The following is a 21,475-nucleotide window of genomic DNA, read 5'->3' on the forward strand; positions in this document are numbered from 1 at the left end:
CTCCAAGACGAGGCCTCAATAAGGAATTTCACAGCAGACCTAGAGACTGTTGACTGGCCTACAGAATTCTCCAATGCCAATGGTATTGACGATTGGACAGACATTTTTCTTAACAAAATACTTAGACTATACAACAAACATTGTCCTATAAAAACGAAACAGATCACGAATAAACGGCTTGGTTGCCCATGGCTAACCAGCAGCATTCTGAAATCCATTGATAAGAAACACCAATATGAAAAGCAATATAGACAGGGCTTAATACACAAAGATATTCTTAAACACTATTCAACCAAATTAATAAAGAAAGCCAAACAACTGTACTACTCTAGCAGATTCACTGACACAAGAGGAGATATAAAAAAGACCTGAAAAACACTTTCCCAGATTCTGGGGACCCAAAAACTGAAAAAAAACAAGAATATTGTTCTAACTAAACCTCATGAAACACCACTGCATCCCACTGATACAGCTAACAAGATAAACGACTTCTTCTCAAACATAGGACCTAATCTCGCCAGTAAAATCCCAGGTACCAATGCCCGTGACGGGGACTACCTAGATGGGAATTTCCCAAATTCCTTCTATCTTGTACCAACTGAGCCCACGGAAGCCACCGCGATCATAAAGTCACTTAAAAATAACTCGGGGAATCTGTCTCACATCCCACCATTATTGTACAAGCGAGCAGCCCATGTCCTTTCGCATGCTATTACATTACTTTTTAACAAGTCACTAGAAACTAGCACTTTCCCGACACTACTCAAGACAGCAAGGGTTACACCAATACATAAAGGTGGTGACCCTACAGACGTAAACAACTATAGGCCAATATCAAACTTACCAATGCTATCCAATGCTATTCAAAATCTTTGAGAAACTTGTGCACAGGAGACTATATTCATTTATAACGTCACAAAACATACTCAACCCCTGCCAATTTGGATTCAGGAAAAATAAAAGCACTAATGATGCAATTATAAAAATGCTAGACCTGCTTTACACAGCATTGGAAAATAAGGAATATCCGCTGGGGATTTTTATTGACCTAAGAAAAGCATTTGACACAGTAGACCACGGCATCCTACTCCACAAACTTGACCACTATGGTATAAGAGGCCATGCGCTTGCATATTTTAAATCCTACCTTTCTAATAGGTATTAGTATGTCACCATTAAAGACACAGCCTCATCAACATGGCCACTTGATACTGGAGTTCCGCAGGGAAGTGTCCTTGGACCCCTGCTCTTCCTCATTTACATCAATGATCTTCCAAACGTATCCCAACACCTGAAACCCATTCTCTTTGCTGACGACACGACTTATGTCATCTCCCACCCTAATCTTGCCACCCTCAGCACCATTGTTAACGAAGAGCTGCTCAAAATATCGACTTGGATGACAGCCAATAAACTTACACTTAACACTGGCAAAACCTACTATATTATGTTTGGTAGCAGAGCAGGTGTTGCGCAACTTAACATTAAGATCAACAACACTCTAATTGCCAGACATAATGAGGGCAAATTCCTTGGCCTATACCTCGACAACAACCTAAATTTCAGCACCCATATCCAACACATAACAAAAAAAGTATCCAAGATACGATACTATGTGCCGCAAACTGCCCTTCTCACATTATACCATTCACTTATATATCCATACCTCACCTATGCTATCTGTGCTTGGGGTTCAACTGCAGCAACACACCTAAAGCCAATAATAACCCAACAAAAAGCCGCAGTAAGAATAATCACTAAATCCCATCCCTGGCAACACCCCCCCATGATGACACTCTTCAGGTCACTTGTTCTATCTAGGCTGGAATATTGCTGCACACTAACAGCACCTTTCAAGGCAGGTGAAATTGCTGACCTAGAAAATGTACAGAGAACCTTCATGGCGTGCATAACAGATATAAAACACCTCAATTACTGGGAGCGCTTGAGGTTCCTGAACCTGTATTCCCTGGAACGCAGGCGGGAGAGATACATGATTATATACACCTGGAAAATCCTAGAGGGACTAGTACCGAACTTGCACACGAAAATCACTCACTACGAAAGCAAAAGACTTGGCAGACGATGCAACATCCCCCCAATGAAAAGCAGGGGTGTCACTAGCACGTTAAGAGACCATACAATAAGTGTCAGGGGCCCGAGACTGTTCAACTGCCTCCCAGCATACATAAGGGGGATTACCAACAGACCCCTGGCAGTCTTCAAGCTGGCACTGGACAAGCACCTAAAGTCGGTTCCTGACCAGCCGGGCTGTGGCTCGTACGTTGGTTTGCGTGCAGCCAGCAGCAACAGCCTGGTTGATCAGGCTCTGATCCACCAGGAGGCCTGGTCACAGACCGGGCCGCGGGGGCGTTGACCCCCGGAACTCTCTCCAGGTAAACTCCCCCCCCCACTCTTCATAGATTTAAACTTACTCCCTGTTCAGAACATCCACACTTACTACTGTGCAATCTATATCTACAGGACCTTAAATTCCAATATTAACCTTGGCCTAAAATGCTTTCTTGATAGTTGTGACAGGATCCACAGGCATAACACCAGACACAAATATCTCTATGACATTCCCCGTGTTCGACTAAACCTTTACAAAAATTCAATGTATTTCAAAGAACCTAAAATCTGGAACACCCTACCTGAAAACTCTAGAACTGCAGACACATTCATCACTTTCAAAACTACAGTTAGAAAACATCTTATCTCCCTGATACACCCCGACAACTAACTACATGATAACCAACTGGTGGTTCACAATTACACTCACTCACCCACTGACTATAAACCCAGAAATACTAATCTTAATCTTAAAATAATAAATCCTAACTAGTCATAAGTTTGCCTATGATACTCCAATATAGACACTTTGTATTGTGCCAAAACAAAAGCATTCACATTGCTAAACTCACAAATTATGATGTAGTCACTTAGCCTTAATACCATAATCTGTAAGGATTTAATGTTAAGAATTAATCTAAGTCTGCTCAAAATGCCTAGCCATGCTAGGTGTCCTAGTGGCCCCCTCTGTAATTAGTATTTTATAACATGTAAACCACACAATACCCAAAACCTGTAAACCCCACATTGTAAACCTTTTTTTTTTATTCGCCGGTATTCTCCCGGCTCTGGTCTTTTCCAAGTAGTGGTGACCCGGCCTTGGCTCCCTTACAGAGAATAAACCTGAATTAATGCTATGCATATAAGTGGCTTTGGCATGCTGCTCTTACCTGTATTTTTTGTACCTCTGTTTGTGTGCTAAAATTTCTAAATAAATAAATAAATAAATAAATAAATTGAATTGAATTGAATATGTTGCAAGTTTTATATGAAAACATGTTGTTGAAGTACAGATTTTCATTATTATTATTATTATTATTATTATTATTATTATTATTATCATTGGGAGAGAGAGAGAGATTGAGAGTAAGTGTGTGAAGGTATTGATGAGTGGCATGTGAGAGAATGTTTAGTGAAGTTAACCCTTAACTGTACGTAATATTTTCTTCGTTGTTTATGGACCAGAGAGCACGGTAAATACTCCCACATCTGAGCGCGAGTCTCTGTACGTCACACACCCCTCAAGGAAGGCTCCTTGACGCTGGTGAGGGGCTCTTGATCTAGGGAATTGGATCTGTGCTCCAGTTGGATCTGTGCTCCAGTTCCCTGAATTAAGCCTGAATGCCTTCCATCCCCCCATAGGCGCTGTATAATCCTACGGGTTTAGTGCTTCCCCCATGATTATAATAATAATAATAATAATGTACGTCACACAATACATGGTATGTTGGATATCATCTAATATAGCTGTCTACATCACGTTCAAATGCAACTTATTCTTCTTATTTATTTATTTTCGCCAAACGTTTAATAGATGGAAGAATGAAAATATTAAAAACTGAAAAAAAAAAAATAATTTTTTTCAACGCGCCTAGTGGAAATAAGTCTCTGACTTTTTTTTTGGGTTATCCTAGGTTCTCTACACATATGCTGCTATGTAACTATTTGTGTATACCTGAATAAACTTACTCTCCTCACAACATCGTGTAAATTTATTTAGGTACATGCACAATTATCATTCATAGTGTAAATTTGGATAACCCAGAGAAATTCAGATATCGTGACTTTTTTTTCCATTGGAGTTCTTGATATTTTAACTGTAGTCACCTGAATCAAGATTAAAATGCCTCTCAGCTCCTCCCTGACAAGAAGGAAACTCCTCTCACTTTGTAATGATTCCAAATGGTGATTTGAAAATAATTAACGTAGAAGAAAAATGGTAAAATACCAAAAATTCATTACGCATTGAGGAATGGAAGGCCTATGACGTCATCACATCACATTATATAGTTACAATTCTTCACTTTATAAATATCGTATAGAAATGAGATTTCAACAAAACTGTTTTTAGATTTTATGACTATTTTTTTATAAGATTAACTAATTTTTCATTTTTTTTTTCGATTTCATGCATATGCTGCACCGAAAATTTAATACCGGGCCCCTAGGAATTATCTTGGCGCTAAGACGCAGCCGCCATTAAAATACCGGAACCTTTCAAAACAGGTAAACCGAAAACTGAAAAATAGACACATGTGCAACATCTGGGTATCTTTATTGTAGACGTTTCGCCATCCAGTGGCTTTATCAATACAAATTAAAGGACATAACTGGAAGTCTGTAGAACTATGTAAAAAGATGAGGTACTCAGCCCCTCAACCTTGGAGGTGGTGAAGAGCACCGTAGTCTTCACTGTTGTACACACAAAATGATCAGACTTGCACCGACACACTTGCATTTCACTCTCCTCTGTCGTCGAAATTTTTAGCTCCGTCTGTGAATGTTTGAGGTTCCAGCACTGAGAACTTTGTAAATTATCTGAGCCATTCCAGGATGCTGGGAATGGGTTCAATAATTCCGGTCACAGAGAACGTGAACACGTCAGTTGTTCTAGGAATTTGCGATCCCCTTCGATGAGACATTTTCCATTTATGAGCAAAATAAAATCCAAAAGTACCAAACAAAGGAACAAAATTCAGGCAACCTCTTAAAGTTCCTCTTCAGATATAAATAATAATAATAATAATAATAATAATAATAATAATAATAATAATAATAATAATAATAATAATTATGATATTAAAGTCGCTGATTTCTATTGTTATTGTTGCTGTTGTCGTCTTTGTCCTTATCGTCATTGTTGTAGTAGTCGTTGTGATTGTTATCATGGTATATGACAGGTGATTGTTGTCATGGTATATGACAGGTGATTGTTGTCATGGTATATGGCAGGTGATTGTCATAGTATATGGCAAGTGATTGTTGTCATATTACATGACAGGTGATTGTTGTCATGGTATATGACAGGTGATTGTCATGGTATATGACACGTGATTGTCATGGTATATGACTGTAGACAGCCTGTACTGTCTGCACAGACAGCTTATGCTGTCTGCCAGCTTAGTTCATATTTAGCGGCACTAAGGTGCTGCCCTCTGGGCCTGCTCCAGGTCTGTGGGAAGCTGGTCCCACACACTCTCACTCTCACAGCGGCCTAGCAGCAAGGCAGAAGGCCTAGTAGCTCTCTCCTCTCGTGGGATGGCCCTGCCCGGGCCATGGACACAACACACAAGCCTGTGTACCAGCCACTACTACATTTGCAAAGCAAAAAGAAGCCTCCGAAGACGTTTATCATTCATGCACCCGCTTTCAGCATCACCAATTAATCGCATTAAACATTGGTAGCAGCGGTGGTCGCAGCAGTTGTGTTTGCCCGGAGAGAGGAATGAAGAGGTATGAAGTCATCTTCACTTTATCACCCTATACAAAAAGCATCCATCTCTCAATGAGTTATCCTGATGTCGTGTCTGCACGTTTCAGCATCCAGACACAGGTACAAGCAGGATCCAGCCGAAATTTACCGAATTTCTTCGAGAATTGTAAGTGGAGTCCCAGTGACCCCATGCCACAGCGTCCCACGCTGTTTCTCAAGTCACGTGTTCAGCATCACTTGTATGTTGCTGCTGTTGTTCAGCTCAGCACAGCTGTTTCAGCAAGCCAGAGGTGAGTTTTGTGGTGATTTCTGCGTCCAGTGCGAGTTTCTCCACGTGTTTGTAGGAGGGAGAGGAAGTGGCCGTTTCCTCGCCTCACCCACACTCGCCCTACTCACACCTCACCAGCCTACCACCACTATGTGCATCACTCCCTCTGCTGTGTTTTCTGCTGTTTTCCGTGTGAAATGGTCACCAGAGCTGTGTATCCGAGTGCCCGAGGCCACTCGAAGCTACGTGGATCAGCATGCCACATAGATTAGCAAGCCACGTGGATCAGCAAGCCACGTGGATCAGAAAGCCACGTGGATCAGCAAGCCATGTGGATCAGCATGCCACATAGCTCACAACACCACATGGATCCCGACGCCACGTGGGGTGTGGGCGATGTCACATGGATCTACGAGCCACGTGGGTTACCAAGCCACTCTCACAGCGGCCTAGCAGCAAGACAGAAGGCCTACTAGTTCTCCCTCTCGTGGGATGGCCCTCCTGGGCCATGGGCACAACACACAAGCCTGTGTACCCACCATGACATTACAAATAAAGTAAGAAGCCTCCGAAGACGTTTATCATTTACACCCCGCTACCAGCATTGCCAAATAATCTCATTAAACATGACAGGTGATTGCTGTCATGGTATATGACAGGTGATTGTTGTCATGGTATATGACAGGTGATTGTTGTCATGGTATATGACAGGTGATTGTTGTCATGGTGTATGACAGGCGATTGTTGTCATATGTGACAGGTGATTGTCATGTATGTGACAGCTGATTATTGTCATGGTATATGAAAGGCGATTGTTGTCATGATATATGAGAGGTGATTGTTGTAATGGTATATGACAGGTGATTGTTGTCATTGTATATGACAGGTGATTGTTGTCATTGTATATGACAGGTGATTGTTGTCATGGTATATGACAGGTGATTGTTGTCATGGTATATGACAGGTGACTTGTCATGGTATATGACAGGTGACTGTTGTCATGGTATATGACAGGTGACTGTTGTCATGGCATATGACAGGTGACTGTTGTCATGGCATATGACAGGTGACTTGTCATGGCATATGACAGGTGACTGTTGTCATGGCATATGACAGGTGACTGTTGTCATGGTATATGACATGTGATTGTTGTCATGGTATATGACATGTGATTGTTGTCATGGTATATGACAGGAGATTGTTGTCATGGTATATGACAGGTGATTGTTGTCATGGTATATGACAGGTGATTGTTGTCATGGTATGTGACAGGTGATTGTTGTCATGTATATGGCAACTGATTGTCATGGTATATGAAAGGTGATTGTTGTCATGATATATGCGAGGTGATTGTTGTCATGGTATATGAGAGGTGATTGTTGTGGTATATGACAGGTGATTGTCGTCATGGTATATGACACGTGATTGTCATGGTATGTGACAGGTGATTGTTGTCATGGTATATGAGAGGTGATTCTTATTGTATGAGAGGTGATTGTCGTTATGGTATATGACAGGTGATTGTCGTCATGGTATATGACAGGTGATTGTCGTCATGGTATATGATGTGTGGAGTCGGAGGCAGGCTGTGTGGAATGTGAGAAGTGAAGGTGTGTCATGTGCGAGACAGTGGGTAGTGAAGGTGTGTTATGTGTGAGACAGTGGGTAGTGAAGGTGTGTTATGTGCGAGACAGTGGGTAGTGAAGGTGTGTCATGTGTGACTCATGAGCATAACACTGTTAGCGCCTGACACTACACGAGGCTGATAAAAAATAACTCTAGGATTGTGTACACTCATTTCCATTTTTATGGCAGATGCACCAGGAGCAGCAGCTGAGGGAAAGGATTGGGGAGGAGGGGGAAGAGGAGGAGGAGGAGGAGGAGGAGGGGGAAGAGGAGGGGGAGGGGAAGGAGGAGGAGGGGGGAGGAGGAGGGGGAAGGAGGAGGGGGAAGGAGGATGGGGGAAGGAGGAGGAGGAGGAGGAGGAAGGAGGAGGGGGATGGAGGAGGGGGAAGGAGGAGGGGGAAGGAGGAGGGGGAAGGAGGAGGGGGGAAGGAGGAGGAGGAGGAGGAGGAGGAGGAGGAGGAGGAGGCAGGTTGGTCAGTAGCAGCAGCAGCAGTCAGGACTCAGCAGAGGGAAAGGACAAGGACTCCCGTCATCACCACTACGGCTACAGAGATATCTTCTTCGTAATATTCACTATGGTACACAGTGAAGCCTGGTTGCTCCAGTACATTACCTCCAGGTAATCAACACAACCTTATCGTTCACCCTTATACCCGCACATACACACACACACATACCTCCAGCCAGAAATAGGTGAGTACACACACACAAAGGTAGGGTGATTTTCTAGGACATTGTGATACTGGCAGTTTGAAGGGACTTCTAACCTGTCTTTTGAGCGCCTCTGCAAACACAGTGATTATGTATGAGTGATGGTGAAAATGTTGAATGATAAGTTTTTTCTTTTTTTTTTTTTTTGGTCACCGACGGCGGCCGACGTGTAAAACAATTACAAGTTTCTGTTTCACATTCATATATATATATATATATATATATATATATATATATAGATATATATATATATATATATATATATATATATATATATATATATATATTCCTTCTTAAATGATCCCTTCCCTTAATATATACTAATTAAGGTACTCACCATCGAGTAAGTCTCTGATCTTGTCCATGTAAATCTCGAAGTACGACACCTTGATGTGGAACTCGAGCGCCTCTTCCATATTGTAGATGTGGTTGAAGATGTCATGTACGATCCTCGGGATGATACCTGAGGAGGAACAAAAGAATAAGTAATAATATCGTAACTAAAAGAATTTACATCTATCTCAGAAATTGGAGACGAAACTAGACGACGTTCTGGAGAGCCCTGAACTATTTACCAAGTCGCACGTTTTTCATATCGGTCCTGGATCGAAACCTAGGCGAGTTTTGTCTCATATTTTGAGGAGTAGACGGTGAAGATACAGTATGAAAAGCAGTTAATATAAATACTCTAGACCATGCTTAAAACTTTTTCAAGTGAAACTTTTCAGCTTAAAAATAAATTAGTGGAACCTTATCAAAGAAATGAAAAGCAAAGAAGCTGACAAAGCGTATTATTCCATAAAGTTCCTCATATTGTCAACTTAATTCATTACAATTTCACATTATAGTCATAAATGACACATTATATATATAGTTTAACTCAGGGGTCGGTGCCCCTCAAGGAAGGTTCCTTGATGTTGGTGAGGGGCTCTTGATTTAGGGAATTGGATCTGTGCTCCAGTTCCCCGAATTAAGCCTGAATGCCTTCCACATCCCCCCCCCAGGCGCTGTATAATCCTCCGGGTTTAGCGCTTCCCCCTTGATTATAATAATAATCAGGGGTCGGTAGGATTCGAACCTGCGAAGCGACAGTCAGAAAACTAGGCTAGTGCGTTACCAGCTGTACAAGGGCTAAAACAGCCCATTCATACTAAGATCCTTACTAAACTTCATGTTCATGTAATTACATGCAATGACCATAAAAAGACATTTAATATGCATTGAGTAACATTAAGACGGCCATAATTCCTGAACCACGAGAAAAAAAATCAGATGTTGATAAAATGAATTTAAAAATCAGTGAGAAGGGTGATTATCAGTTGAGGTTACACGAGACGCTGCTGTTTCTTTCTGTAACAGAACATATTAAATCATGATAATTTCCAGCTCTCTTTAAACATCTTAATTTTTTCACAGTGAAATTTTGTAAATGTATCTCAACCTAATCCTCAGACGCCCTTTCATTAAAAAAAATAAAATGGATGTACAGAACAGACTTGTTAAAAATATATTGCCCTTGTCTACGTCTCCTTAAGGATCTCACCTACAACTAGGTTTCGAATCCTGCTGTGGACCGAGAGGTAATGTTTATAAAAAATTCGCCCGTTTGCGAATTGTTAAACACACACACACATTTATATATATACATCCACTAGAATGTTTACCAAGGCCTTACGAATACAAATAATAGATGTTTTTACTAAGACATATTCAGCAACATACTTCCCTGGTTTTCCAAATGTAACTATTGGCCTAAGACATTGGTTCTCAACTCGTGGTCTATGGAAAGCTAATAAATGAATGTTATAGGAATGCAATTAGAAGCTGAGCAGATCTATAACCCACTAAAATATCATGAACGTACATCAGTAAGTTTATGGAGAAACTTGCAATGTGAACAGACTGACTGATGTTGTAGTGGCCAGGCTAGTCTTGGTTACAAGTGCTTCTGGCAGTTGGGAGACGCAGATGATGATCAAACCAAATGCATAGTATGTAGTCAACCCTATGGTCACTATCTTAACCACTATGTGCTTAATTGTCCACTCATTGAGGAATATAGAAATAGTATAATAACCTATGTGATATGTCAAGATATCTTATTAATGAAAATAAGATACCAAATATAATAAGCAAATTTCCTAAATATGCTTTCAACAGATAAGTAACTGCAGATATAAATCCAGATGTACTTTTAGGCCTTTTGTACATTCATATGCTTTTGCGCTATCATCCACAGGATGGATATGGGGTGCACAATAAACTAGCCACTTCCTCGGCAAAATCCAGTCCTTCGTTCGACAAAATTGTCTGACCTTTCCTGACTTAAATATTCGGGTTTCAGTAGAGATTCCTGAATTTCTTCTGTTGCCGTGTCTTTCGTACCTGTGCTTTACAAAATATCCCAAAGATCTGTGACGGTAAAAAACACGAATTATCTTCAAAAGAGAGAGAACTTTGTTTTTCAATTTGTTGTCCTCTGCCTTCTAATTGAGGTTCCTTCACTATCAGCAACAACATTTCAAACATTATTCTTGTATCACCAGAGATCAGATATCTTATATTGCAAGAGAGATTATTTCGCTAGGGCAGAGGGAGGATGGTCCGTGTGATGCTTAATATGCCACAGACTCTTTTACCAGAGCTGTTCAGCCAATTTTGAGCTTGGTCATGACCGACTTTATTAAACTTTCCTGACGATCGTTTTATAGCAAAATTCCTTTTATGTAAAACACGAAGAATCCGAAGTGCGAGTTGATGCATTTCGGTAATGTTAATGGGTGCTCATCGCAATTAGTTGTAGTGATTGTACCTCATGAAAAATGGCACCATGCATGTCAATGAGTGTGGGTGCCATTAACCTCGCTGTGACCAGGTGAACACAATCAGAATAGTGACCATTTCCAGGGAAATTCCTCCAGTAGTAGATATATCCAGGTTTCCTTTAATGTAGAATGCCATTGCTATTTGGGAGCAGTTAATTTGACAATGCTTCACATACCCTTCAGCAACACCATCTAGCAATAATGAACTCTGTGCATGTAGTTGTTGGTCATGTTCATTAGTATACTCGAGAAATTGTGGGAGCAATATTCACCATAGAGCTTTGGAGGTTATTATAAAAGCACGTATAACTTTCTTGAAAGATTTCCGTGCCTTGGCTTCCTCGAGGAAGAGTAGCCCCAGCAGACTGGTTTCTATTCAAGCATCAGCCAGTTCGCAACTCTATTTACGTTTACCCATAACCCGCAGGAAGTTCATGGAGATATGCAAATTACCAAACTGAAGATAATACTCAACTTTGTATTAAAACGCAGACCTCTTACGTTCTTCAAGTCTGCAGTCGAGAGCCTGATCTGCAATGAGTAGTGTATATCGTTGAACATTCCGTGAGGATTATATACAAACATGGTGAGACTATTGCGTTCATTCGTGTGCAGGAGCACACGTCTGTGACTTGATAAAGCCCACTGTGTGGGCGAAACGTTGGCAATAAAGGATGGCATTATGCCGCATTTGTGTCTGTTTCCCATCTTGTGATCCGATATAATATTTTGATTCTGGAGTTGTCGCTCCCTTCAGTCATTAGGTAGAAACACCTGTTATATACACTGTACTCCCATTATTCAACCACAACCACACGGCAACCACATCAATGTCACGCCACACCTACTCTACAACCACACTACACCTACACTACAATCATACTATAATTACTCTACAACCTCACTACACCTATATTACAATCACACTACAAACCACACTACAACCACATCACTGTCACACCCCACCTACACTACAACCACACTACACCTACACTACAACCACACCACTCTCACCACACCTACACAACAACCAAGTCACAGCTACACTACACGCACATTACAACCACGCCCCAGCCACAACACAACAAATATACGACAAAACACAAATCATAGCCACACTATACTAAGTGCAGGAATCTAATTAATAATATATTAATACAAGTTTACATAAAAGGGGAATTATTACACGGGTAAATCCGACTTTAATTTCATCTTAAGACAAGCTCCTACTAGCTAACAGTGAGAGTAAGACAAAAAATAGCCACCCCATTTAGATATCCGGCCGCCCTGTTAAAACAGCTGGCCACCTACTCCATGAAAATAGCTGGCCATCTTATTAAGATAACTGGCCATCCTATTAAGATAGGTGACCATCCTATTAAGACAGTTGGCCACCCCATTAAGATAGCTGGCTATCCTATTGCAAAAATTGCCCCCAGTAAGATAACTGGCCACCCTATTAAGATAGCTGGCCACCTCATTAAGATAAATGGCCACCCTATTAAGATAGCTGACCACCTCATGAAAATAACTGGCCATTATTAAGCTGGCCACCCCATTAATTTAGCCACCTCCTTAAGAAAGTTAACCACCTCTTTAGGGTAGCTGGTCACCTCTAAGATAACTAGCCATCCCAACCATTAATTTAGCTGACTATCCCATTACATGTAGCTGGGTTAGTACGATAGATGGCCAACCCATTTAAGATGTCTATCTACTCTATTACGCTGTTTAGCCATCCTACGCCCTGAGACTAGTCAGCTACCCTATAAAGATAGCTGGCTATCCCATTAAGTTAGCTGATTATACTTTTAAGATGGAAAGCTATGCCAGTAAGACAGCTAACTAATGAGATGTCTAGCAATCCTTTTAAGATATATGGCTATTCCTTGAAGATTTCTAGCTACCCTTTTAAGATAACTGGATATCCCTTGAAGATGCTTAGCAATTCTATTAAGATAGCTGGCTATTTTTTAAGATGACTAGCAACCTTATTAAGATAGCTAACAATCCTTTTAAGACGTCTAGCAATGCTATTAAGATAGCTGGCTATCCTTTTAAGATGTCTTGCAACCCAGTCTAGCCCCCAATTAAGATGGCTGGCCACCTTGTTAAGATAAGTGGCCACCTTGTTAATTTGGCCACCTCATTAAAGATACCTTGCCGTCCTGTTAATTAAAGTCGGTACCTGACCAGCCGGGTTGTGGTTGGCACGTTTGAGTGTGTGCTGCGTCCGGCAGCAGCATCCTTGTTGATCAGACCCTGATCCACCGCGAGGCCTGGTCATAGACCGGGCCGTAGGGGGCGTTGAACCCCCAAACAGCTTTCAGGCAGACTCCAGATAGCTGGCCACCCTGTTAAGATAGCCAACCACCCCAGAATATCTTGCTGTCAATTTTGTCAAGGTTGGGAACCAAAGCAATCATAGTACTAGGGGGAGAGAACACAACTTTGTAGTACCCACAGTCAGTGGCCAGGCTTCAAACACCTTTTATTGTACAGCAATAAAGGAATGGAACAGACTACCCGCACATGTCAAAGCCAGTCATAGCATGAACCAGTTCAAGAAGAGTGCCAAAAGGTGTCTGATGAATGTAGCCACAGAAAGGGAGGGGAATGATTTTCTATTTTTTAGCTAACATACGTGTAAATTTTACCTTATTCCTAGTAATGACCCTCGTATGGTAGATAGTCTTAATGACCCTCGTATAGTAGATAGTCTTAATGACCCTCGTATAGTAGATAGTCTTAATGACCCTCGTGTAGTAGATAGTCTTTTTAGTATGATAATAAGATGTTATCTTCATTGTAGAATAATAAGAAAATATTATAACCTTTATATTATAATAAGGTAAAAGAACCCCAATGGAAATAAGTCACTGTGTCTGACTTTTTTGGGTTATCCTAGGTTCTCTACACATATGCTGCTATGTATAATAATTCTATGTAACTGTATTTGTGTATACCTGAATAAACTTACTTACCATTAAGATAGCTGGCCACTCTATACAGTTGTTGACCCCATTAACATACCTTGCCATCCTATTAAGCTGCATCCCTAATTAAGTTGGCTGGTTTGCCTGTTAAGATAGCTGGCCACCTCACTAAGATAGCTACACCAGTAAGATGGTTAACTACTAAAATGGGATATCTAGCAATCTTATTAAGATAACCGACTATCCCTTTAAGATATCTAGCAACCCTTATAAGATAGCTGGCTATCCCTGTGCATAGAATATTCAAGACACATATTCCTTACCTAATGACAACTCTCTCTACACGAAATCAGTCAATTATTAATAATAATAATTATTATTATTATTGCTATTATCACGTTATTATTATTTTATTATTATTATCCTCTGCTTGAATACCTTTTAGTTGCACTAGTTATTACAGAGAGCCATAGTTCGTACCGTTTTATTTATTCTAAGTCAATGTTAACCCCATGTTCTGAATAAATCTTATATATGTCTTCCTACCATTGCAGTTGCCTGGCAGTATATACTGGGTGGATAATTTTTTTTTATCTGTAAATATAATGACCCAAACAGCTGTTATTAAAGATTTCTTTCATTTCTCGAAGCATTTTGAGGATTACGCTAATTTTGTGTCACTTTCAAAATGTTCATCGGTACACGAATACAGAAATGTATCATACAGATTGGAAGTAACACTTTTTAAGAGTATGTATTTAAACGAGCCTGAGAGAAACGAGGCGACTGAGTAGTTTCCTAGACAGTTACGAGGCGACTGAGTACTTTCCTAGACAGTTATGAGGTGAACAAGCCCTTTCCAGTCACATCATAACGTGTCATGATCCACAATACCCGTGGTTGTCATTCGAGCCACGAGTGTGGGGATGAAGGCTCGACTCTCCGTCTTGTAATCGCGGCCCTCATCTCGTAGCAGTCAGGCTCCCAGACAGTCACATCCGTAACCATAATAATCTTCAGCTTCCGTGGCAAAATCTCGGAAAGTTTGGCCGACGACAATCAATTACGTTGATATCAACTTCTCCTAAATTCCTCCGAGTATATAAACTCGTTACATCTGGCCAGAGGGAGATACATAACGTGTGCCACCGGATAATAAGCGCTGCGGACTAGTGCAATAAGGGTGGTTATGGGTGGAAGAACGGAGTTTCAGGCTGTAAGAGCTAAATTACATTTGAAACGAGCAGTGATTATGACAGCAGTGACGAAACGCGAATGATCTCACTGCCGGAGGTATTACATGTGTTGGTTCCTGGCTTAGAATGTCTTACACTTGGTAATAAGACACAATATGCTGGTTTATTGCATGTTATTCTCAATAAAACACCATAAACCGCATACTGACTCGTATCACGTAGTTACCTCTTTGTACTTACCTATTATGGTTGCAAGGGTCAAGTCACAGCTCCTGGCCCCGCCTCTTCACTAAAATACCTTACTGTTAAACTATTCCCTGCTTTTCTATTAGACTATTCTCTACTCTTCTATTCTCTGCTATTCACTACTTCTTTATTAGAGACTATCCCCTACTCATCCATAAGGCTTTGACACCTACTCCATTAAATTATAACTACCATTAATAATTCCATTTTAATTCCGGACTGGAAATTCCCGTCATGTCGAAGTACCTAATGAATTCTCAGTTGATCTGAGGGACATAATAACTATGGGTAGTAACAACTGTGGGTAGCAACAACTATGGGTAGTAACAACTGTGGGTAGCAACAACTATGGGTAGCAACAACTGTGGGTAGCAACAACTGTGGGTAGCAACAACTGTGGGTAGTAACAACTATGGGTAGTAACAACTGTGGGTAGTAACAACTGTGCGTAGTAACAACTGTGGGTAGTAACAACTGTGGGTAGCAACAACTATGGGTAGTAACAACTGTGGGTAGCAACAACTATGGGTAACAACAACTGTGGGTAGCAGCAACTGTGGGTAGCAACAACTGTGGGTAGCAACAACTGTGGGTAGTAACAACTATGGGTAGTAACAACTGTGGGTAGTAACAACTGTGGGTAGTAACAACTGTGGGTAGCAACAACTATGGGTAGTAACAACTGTGAGTAGCAACAACTATGGGTAGTAACAACTATGGGTAGTAACAACTGTGGGTAGTAACTGTGGGTAGTAACAACTATGGGTAGTAACAACTATGGGTAGTAACAACTATGGGTAGTAACAACTATGGGTAGTAACAACCGTGGGTAGTAACAACTGTGGGTAGCAAACTATGGGTAGTAACAACTGTGGGTAGTAACAACTGTGGGTAGCAACAACTGTGGGTAGCAACAACTGTGGGTAGCAACAACTATGTAGTAACAACTGTGGGTAGTAACAACTATGGATAGTAACAACTGTGGGTAGTAACAACTATGGGTAGTGACAACTATGGGTAGTAACAACTATGGGTAGTAACAACTATGGGTAGTAACAACTATGGGAAGTAACAACTGTGGGTAGTAACAACTGTGGGTAGCAACAACTATGGGTAGTAACTGTGGGTAGCAACAACTGTGGGTAGTAACAACTGTGGGTAGTAACAACTGTGGGCAGTAACAACTGTGGGTAGTAACTGTGGGTAGCAACAACTATGGGTAACAACTGTGGGTAGTAACAACTATGGGAAGTAACAACTATGGGTAGTAACAACTATGGGTAGTAACAACTAAGGGTAGTAACAACTATGGGAAGTAACAACTATGGGTAGTAACAACTATGGAAAGTAACAACTATGGGTAGTAACAACTATGGATAGCAACAACTATGGGTGGCAACAACTATGGGTAGTATCAACTATGGGTAGTAACAACTATGGGTAGTAACAACTATGGGTAGTAACAACTATGGGTAGTAACAACTATGGGTAGTAACAACTATGGGTAGTAACAACTATGGGAAGTAACAACTATGGGTAGTAAAAACTATGGGTAGCAACAACTATGGGTAGCAACAACTATGGGTAGTAACAACTGTGGGTAGTAACAACTGTGGGTAGTAACAACTGTGGGTAGTAACAACTATGGGTAGTAACAACTATGGGTAGCAACAACTATGGGTAGTAACAACTATGGGTAGTAACAACTATGGGAAGTAACAACTATGGGAAGTAACAACTATGGGAAGTAACAACTATGGGAAGTAACAACTATGGGTAGTAACAACTATGGGTAGTAACAACTATGGGTAGTAACAACTGTGGGTAGCAACAACTGTGGGTAGTAACAACTGTGGGCAGTAACAACTGTGGGTAGTAACAACTGTGGGTAGTAACAACTATGGGTAGTAACAACTAAGGGTAGTAACAACTATGGGTAGCAACAACTATGGGTAGTAACAACTATGGGTAGTAACAACTGTGGGTAGTAACAACTATGGGTAGTAACAACTAAGGGTAGTAACAACTGTGGGTAGCAACAACTGTGGGTAGTAACTGTGGGCAGTAACAACTATGGGTAGTAACAACTATGGGTAGTAACAACTATGGGTAGTAACAACTATGGGAAGTAACAACTATGGGTAGTAACAACTATGGGTAGCAACAACTATGGGTAGCAACAACTATGGGTAGTAACAACTGTGGGTAGTAACAACTGTGGGCAGTAACAACTGTGGGTAGTAACAACTGTGGGTAGCAACAACTATGGGTAGTAACAACTGTGGGTAGTAAAAACTATGGGTAGTAACAACTATGGGTAGTAACAACTATGGGTAGTAACAACTATGGGAAGTAACAACTATGAGAAGTAACAACTATGGGTAGTAACAACTATGGGTAGTAACAACTATGGGTAGTAACAACTATGGGTAGTAACAACTATGGGTAGTAACAACTATGGGTAGTAACAACTATGGGTAGTAACAACTGTGGGTAGCAACAACTGTGGGTAGCAACAACTGTGGGTAGTAACAACTGTGGGTAGTAACAAATGTGGGCAGTAACAACTGTGGGTAGTAACAACTGTGGGTAGTAACAACTGTGGGTAGCAACAACTGTGGGTAGTAACAACTGTGGGTAGTAACAACTGTGGGTAGTAACAACTATGGGTATTAACAACTATGGGTAGTAACAACTATGGGTAGTAACAACTGTGGGTAGTAACAACTGTGGGTAGTAACTGTGGGTAGTAACAACTGTGGGTAGTAACAACTGTGGGTAGTAACAACTGTGGGTAGCAACAACTGTGGGTAGCAACAACTATGGGTAGCAACAACTATGGGTAGCAACAACTGTGGGTAGCAACAACTGTGGGTAGCAACAACTGTGGGTAGCAACAACTGTGGGTAGCAACAACTGTGGGTAGCAACAATTGTGGGTAGTAACAACTGTGGGTAGTAACAACTGTGGGTAGCAACAACTGTGGGTAGCAACAACTGTGGGTAGCAACAACTGTGGGTAGCAACAACTGTGGGTAGCAACAACTATGGGTAGCAACAACTGTGGGTAGCAACAACTATGGGTAGCAACAACTGTGGGTAGCAACAACTATGGGTAGCAACAACTATGGGTAGCAACAACTGTGGGATATGTAAGAACTATGGGAGATAAAAACTAATGGGAGATAATAATTATGGAAAATAAGAACTTAGAGATAGTAACTATGAGAGACAAATATGGACGATAATAATCACGAGCGATAATAGATAATAACTCTGGGAGATAAAACTAATGGAAAATTGAAAAAAAAATAGATGAGAAGAGAGAGAAGAGATGAGAGAGAAGATTTTTTTTTTGAGGATTATAACTAAGAAAAAAAAATTCAGAATATAAGAAATATACGAATCATAGATAAGATAACATTCGTGATAAGAACTGACGGTAAGAACAATACGCAATTAAAAATATGGGTAATAAGAACAATACACAAGAACTATGGATAATAGGAATTACGGATAAGAACAACTATCATTAACAAAATCGTTAAGAATCAGAAATTGTGAGGAATTACTCAGTTGAATAAAGCGTTAAAAACAGGTTGTGTTGATTATTCTTTAAATGTGGCACTGGTTAGTTAATTAGTCCTATATGTGGCAGTAAGTAAGTAAGTAAGTAAATTTATTCAGGTATACACAATACAGTTACATAGAATTATCATACATAGCAGCATATGTGTTGAGAACCTAGGATAACACAAAAAAGTCAGACAGAGTGACTTATTTCCATTCTGTCTGACTTTTTTGGGTTATCCTAGGTTCTCTACACATATGCTGCTATGTATGATAATTCTATGTAACTGTATTGTGTATACCTGAATAAATTTACTTACTTACTTACTTACTGCCACATATAGGACTAATTAACTAACCAGTGCCACATTTAAAGAATAATCAACACAACCTGTTTTTAACGCTTTATTCAACTGAGTAATTCCTCACAATTTCTGATTCTTAACGTTTTTGTTAATGATAGTTGTTAGTTAGTCCTATATGTGGCACTGGTTAGTTAATTAGTCCTATATGTGGCACTGGTTAGTTAATTAGTTCTATATGTGGCACTGGTTAGTTAATTAGTCCTATATGTGGCACTGGTTAGTTAATTAGTCCTATATGTGGCACTGGTTAGTTGATTAGTTCTATACGTGGCACTGGTTAGTTGATTAGTTCTATACGTGGCATTAGTTAGTTGACCGATCATAAATGTAGCGTTTTTCACTTGACTGGTCATAAATGTTTAATATGTGGCACTGGAGAGTTGAGTTGTTATTAGTGTTTTATTAAGATATGGCACTACCCTTGTGGGTCACCCTACCTTGGTGGGTCACCCTACCTTGGTGGGTCACCCTACCTTGGTGGGTCACCCTACCTTGGAGGGTCACCCTATCTTGATGGGTCACCCTACCTTGGTGGGTCACCCTACCTTGGTGGGTCACCCTACCTTGGTGGGTCACCCTACCTTGGTGGGTCACCCTACCTTGGTGGGTCACCCTACCTTGGTGGGTCACCCTACCTTGGTGGGTCACCCTACCTTGGTGGGTCACCCTACCTTGGTGGGTCACCCTACCTTGGTGGGTCACCCTACCTTGGTGGGTCACCCTACCTTGGAGGGTCACCCTACCTTGGTGGGTCACCCTACCTTGGTGGGTCACCCTACCTTGGTGGGTCACCCTACCTTGGTGGGTCACCCTACCTTGGAGGGTCACCCTACCTTGGTGGGTCACCCTACCTTGGTGGGTCACCCTACCTTGGTGGGTCACCCTACCTTGGTGGGTCACCCTACCTTGGTGGGTCACCCGACCTTGGTGGGTCACCCTACCTTGGTGGGTCACCCTACCTTGGTGGGTCACCCTACCTTGGAGGGTCACCCTATCTTGATGGGTCACCCTACCTTGGTGGGTCACCCTACCTTGGTGGGTCACCCTACCTTGGTGGGTCACCCTACCTTGGTGGGTCACCCTATCTTGATGGGTCACCCTACCTTGGTGGGTCACCCTACCTTGGTGGGTCACCCTACCTTGGTGGGTCACCCTACCTTGGTGGGTCACCCTACCTTGGTGGGTCACCCGACCTTGGTGGGTCACCCGACCTTGGTGGGTCACCCTACCTTGGTGGGTCACCCTACCTTGGTGGGTCACCCGACCTTGATTAGAAACTCATTACAATACCTTGATAAGAACCTAATATTAAGTTTTTCTTTTAGGTTGCATCATTCAGTATCAAGATACGATATTTGTCCACGGTAAACAGAGTCCTGTGATGTGATCCGTGCCTCTCACTCTTCCGGTGTCGCATCCCAAGTCAACCACACGAGCTTTCCTCCTCCCTGAGCTCACTAGTGACAGGAAGGTTCACATATCTGAATGTTTGATGATCCGGAGAATGACAGTGTAAACTGTCTAAAAAACCTACAGTTTGAAGAATGAGACACTTTTGCAATATTTGGGAGTATACCTGGAGAGGATTTCGGGGATCAACGCTCCCGCGGCCCGGTCTGCGACCAGACCTCCCAGTGTATCAGGGTCTGATCAACCAGGCTGTTACTGCTGGCTGCACGTAGACTGACGTATGAACGACAGCCCGGCTGATCAAGTACTGACTTTAGGTGTCCGTGCAAAGCTTTCTTGAAGACAGTCAGAGGTTTATTGGTAATCCCCCTTATGTATGCTGGAAGGCGGTTGAACAGTCTCTGGCCCCTAGAATCTTTATTGAGGAAGCGTTTCGCCAGCCAGTAGTTTCTTCATTCCAAAACAGAGAAGAGCAGTGGAAGATGAGGACGGCTGTGAGGTAATCAGTCCTGAAGTGGATATGTTTAATCCATCAATC

General features: G+C 41.4%; 1 protein-coding gene across 2 annotated transcripts in view; it reads right to left on the reverse strand.

The window, feature by feature from the left end:
- Positions 1-21,475, reverse strand: part of LOC128686394 (kinesin heavy chain) — a 609,520-nt gene that overhangs the window by 129,453 nt on the left and 458,592 nt on the right. For both annotated transcript variants that reach the window (XM_070085754.1, XM_070085756.1), the window contains exon 4: positions 8,728-8,853. In XM_070085754.1, the coding sequence (XP_069941855.1) occupies positions 8,728-8,853 (126 nt within the window). The remainder of the gene's footprint in view (positions 1-8,727; positions 8,854-21,475) is intronic.

The sequence above is a fragment of the Cherax quadricarinatus genome, chromosome 17 (assembly GCF_038502225.1).
Source record: "Cherax quadricarinatus isolate ZL_2023a chromosome 17, ASM3850222v1, whole genome shotgun sequence".
In the NCBI taxonomy this organism is placed as follows: domain Eukaryota; kingdom Metazoa; phylum Arthropoda; class Malacostraca; order Decapoda; family Parastacidae; genus Cherax; species Cherax quadricarinatus.